The 4,207-nt window shown below is 36.2% G+C and overlaps 1 protein-coding gene across 1 annotated transcript in view; it reads right to left on the reverse strand.

Annotated features, from left to right (window-relative positions):
* Positions 1-3,836, reverse strand: part of EMILIN1 (elastin microfibril interfacer 1) — a 632,809-nt gene extending 628,973 nt beyond the window's left edge. Inside the window, exon 1 of the mRNA XM_044064184.1 lies at positions 3,147-3,836. Within this exon, the coding sequence (XP_043920119.1) occupies positions 3,147-3,319 (173 nt within the window). The 5' untranslated portion in view covers positions 3,320-3,836. The remainder of the gene's footprint in view (positions 1-3,146) is intronic.
* Between the last annotated feature and the right edge of the window lie 371 nt (positions 3,837-4,207).

Here is a 4,207-nt window from a genome sequence, read left to right on the forward strand (position 1 = left end):
AAAATATCGATCTGCAAAATGGCAAGATGGAAACAACTAAAGTTTACATTCACGATGTCCAGATCGTAGTAAGTTTTCGCCGCGAAAGGAGTCAGTTGGGCAATGTAGTGAACTTTGTCCTTTTCTCCACTACAGTGCGATCTAGGAGTTGGCACATTTAGTTGAGGGTGTAGTGGAGGGGGTGAAGCCTTCCACTTGGTTGGGTTTTATTTGCTTTGGTTTGTTTTTTTTTTAAGTTTTGTTGACTGATTGTTTACTTACCAGGGGAACATTTACAACGATCTGGATGTTTGTGTATATAAACTTTTGCTGTTTCCATCTCGCCATTTTGCAACTCGACATTATGGTAATTTGTTATTTTGACATAGAGCCACTCATATATATGCATATGCATATATGAATATATATATGTGTGTGTGTACATATATACATATATATGTATGCATATATACATATATACATATATATATATATATATATACATAGATATATATATATATATATATATATATATATATATATATATATAATATACACACATGTATGTACATATATATATATATATATATATATAGTTATATCTAAATGTATATATATATATATATATATATATATATATATATATATGTGTGTGTGTGTGCGTATATATACACATTTACGTGTGTGTATGTTGAGGTAAATATATATATATATATATATATATATATATATATATATATATATAAATGGGGAGAGAGAGAGAGAGAGAGAAACAGAATATGTGTATGTGTGTGTCTATTTATATAAATACAGAGAGAGCTAGATTACATGTGTGTGTGTATGCGTGTGTGTGTGTGTGTGTGTGTGTGTGTGTGTGTGTGTGTGTGTGTGTCTGTGTGTCTGGGTGACACAAAAAAATGCAGAATGTCTGTTTTCTTGTTATTAACAGTGTAGAATGGTGAATCTTTTGGTAAACTGAATCTATGAGCCAGTACTAGTGCACTGTTTTACTGAACTGTAATACCGGAAAACTTGCACTTAGAAGACTTGTACGTATTGTTAAGGAAGTGTACTCCTAGTGTGCATGCTGTACTGCTCAAAATACTGTAGCCATATCATTGTGCAGTGTACAGCACTTATGCTTGGTAAACTTACAGTGTCAGCATATGTCTAATTTAAGTGAAGTGTCCAGAGAAACCAATTCCATTAGCAAGGTGTGAAAAGGAAATTTGGTTTTAACAAAAAAACTGCAGTAAATAACCAGACAGTTAAATAAATAAAGTAAAATGTACAATGCCTACACATTTTCTCAGAAACACTTTGAATTGTGCACACTGCCATGCCCAGTGTATAATACTTTACGGACCAACATAATGGGTGTATATATAAAGAAAAAAACTTAAAACTGAAATCTTTTCGAAGGGGCCAGAACCCACTGCACCACCTGATTTGGGGGCTTCTCATTCACACCACCCACCACATTCTAAATATACTAACTTTGAGATTACACTACCTCAGAGATAAAGTGACTATATTTGCTGTATCAAGATATGGTGGCAAAGTCCTTCCTCAGGGGTACACTCTCCCTGCAAAAATCTATATGCGATCATTAAATACATCTAAACACACTGGCACTACTCACCAATGACCTTGTCATATCACCTTATTGATTTGATGATACAAGATTTGTTAAAGAGAGACTTGATTGTATAGTATGCACCCGTATATGAGTATGGATGCAGACACCTATCTGTTTGATACTATTTTCATTGTAGCACTATGGCTCTAACACTAACTGGACAGTTCATTTTTCTTAGGCATAATCTACAGATGGGCAACTTTGACTATCAGTTTTTGGATATTGGTTTGAATTTGTTCAAGCTGTATTGATCTTGTCAGGCAGTTATTACACACCACAACCATCAGGAAACATTAGTTCAAAAGTCATGCCCCACCCAACGAAAAATACTTTTTATGCTTGTACCCCATGAGTACTTATCATTTTGACTTGAATATCTGATCTCTTAGCAATGCTCTACATTTTCAATACACATTGTTCTGTGTTTCCACTCTTTTAGACAGAAAAAAAAAAACATTATCTGCCTTGACTGCAATGTCTTACAGATGTAAGAATGTCACAGGACAGCTACATCCTTTCCCTATTCCCTGCTTAGACAGTTTGTGACCATTCGGTGAACACAGCTATCAAAACAGATTACTGCTGCTAATAAAAACACTCCATTTGAGCTTACATTTAAGCCACCAGTGTTTAATCACTGCCAAAAAGCATAGTTTCCTTTAATATCAAATTATGAAAGCACAGCCAGAAAATACTGACACTGCAATTTTCGAGTACTTCACTAGTAAGTGTGACCAACTAAAATAAATATAAGACTCCTTTACTAAAGTGAAAATAAGATGTAGGAGTATGTCGCAACGCCATCAATTTTTATGCCCTCCTGATCAAGGTGCACGACATGTTCACCTACATTATCATGTAAATATTTCCTCAAGTAAAACAAGTATTTAACATAAAAAGGAAAACACGTGCTATCAGTTTTGAGCACAAAATAGGGCTGTAAAATGCATTTAAAATCTCCACGAATATGAAAAGCGCTAAAGATCCAGAAATCCTCAACCATTTCTGCGGCTGTATTTTTATATCCATGACAGAGAGCTTCCTTGCATCTATTTTTGCAGCACTTGCATTATTCGATAAGACTAATCATAGCGATAACTTGCTGATAAAACTTTGTACATTTTATAAAACTACCAACACCACCTTACTAGACAGATTGTGATAATACTGCCAGTCTGCCACTAATACTTGCAAGCTGTACATTATGTAGCCTTTAATGCGTGAAACACTAGCTCAACCAATTTGTAAAGCATACCGCACATCCATGGCACATTATAAGACCATGCCACGCATTTTAGCTCTCGTAAATCTTCTGCGCTACAAGATGTAAAGAAACATTAAATAACATAAGATATTTTGCAGTGCCCAGCAGTCAACAAGTCTGTCAGCACCGATGCTTTTGCTCCCACTGTTTGACCATACGTCACACATTCCACTTTTCGCACAATATGACTATTCCACGCCATTTGGTGAAGAAAAGTTGCAATATATATATATATGAGAAGGAAAATAAAATTATAACTCTTACCTGTACTGGCTTGTGGGTCGTTGCCCGTTGCTATGATGAGCTTGCGTGGCTTGCATTTGGTTATGTGACTGCCCAGTGTACAGACTATATCGTTGAGGATAATTCATCCCCAAAGTGTCTCCAGACATCAAAAGTACAAATCCTAACCCGTATAATACCATCAACTTTGCCATTACTGCTGTTTTAAAATGTAGACTATTTTGAAAATTAAAAATCCATCCAAGTCACAATCCCCACAGCCTGAATTATCCACGCAGTAGTCAATCGAGAAAAGAGTTACAATTTTCTTGTTTATTTTCCTTCTTTAAAATCTTACCATCTTACGCATCAGTACTCTAAAATCAGCAACATTTAAAAGAAAGGAAATGTGTTAGTAGTCCTTGGGAAACATTTTCTCCCCCTTTAATATCGATGGAACAAAGTTATGTAGCTGTATTCTTCTATATATGTATCTTTACTTTATTACTTAAGTTAGTGCTTTGGGGCAGACTGCTGTCCCTTTGCAGAGAGGTGGGGCAGGAGCTACCTTCCTGCTGCAGCTTTAGCTTTACAGAAACGTGCACTTTGTCCTGCTACTGAGACTTTACCCTCGTGCTGCTGCGACACGCTCTGACCCCACAGAGGCTCGAGCTCATAATTCCTCAGCTGCTGCCCCTCTGGTTCCTCCTTAAAGCGTTACGAGGGAACACCTCCCACCCAGCCCACTCACTGCAACTTTCTGTTTTTGAGTCGCTAGAAAGTACCCAAACTTCCTCTTTTACACAGATCTAACGGGACCTGTAATGCCGAATGCTTAACTTTTAATCCCAGTGAGCAAACGAAAGTTTTCTGTCGTTCATAGTAATTTAAAACTTTACAGCAGTTTCAATTTCCAGTCTCACTTCGCACCAAAACACTGAGTTAAATTTCGCATCAGTCAGCAGAGTCATAGTGTTCGTTCGCCTACGGTTGAGAGCTTTTTTACATTAATAACTGTACTTGGGAATTTTCGTTGTATAAAGATAGCGTTTCATTGAATATTACTGTACGGAATATTTATCATGGTAACATGTACAGATTAA

Source organism: Protopterus annectens, chromosome 2.part2 (genome assembly GCF_019279795.1).
Source record: "Protopterus annectens isolate FY-2018-M chromosome 2.part2, PAN1.0, whole genome shotgun sequence".
NCBI classification, from domain to species: domain Eukaryota; kingdom Metazoa; phylum Chordata; order Ceratodontiformes; family Protopteridae; genus Protopterus; species Protopterus annectens.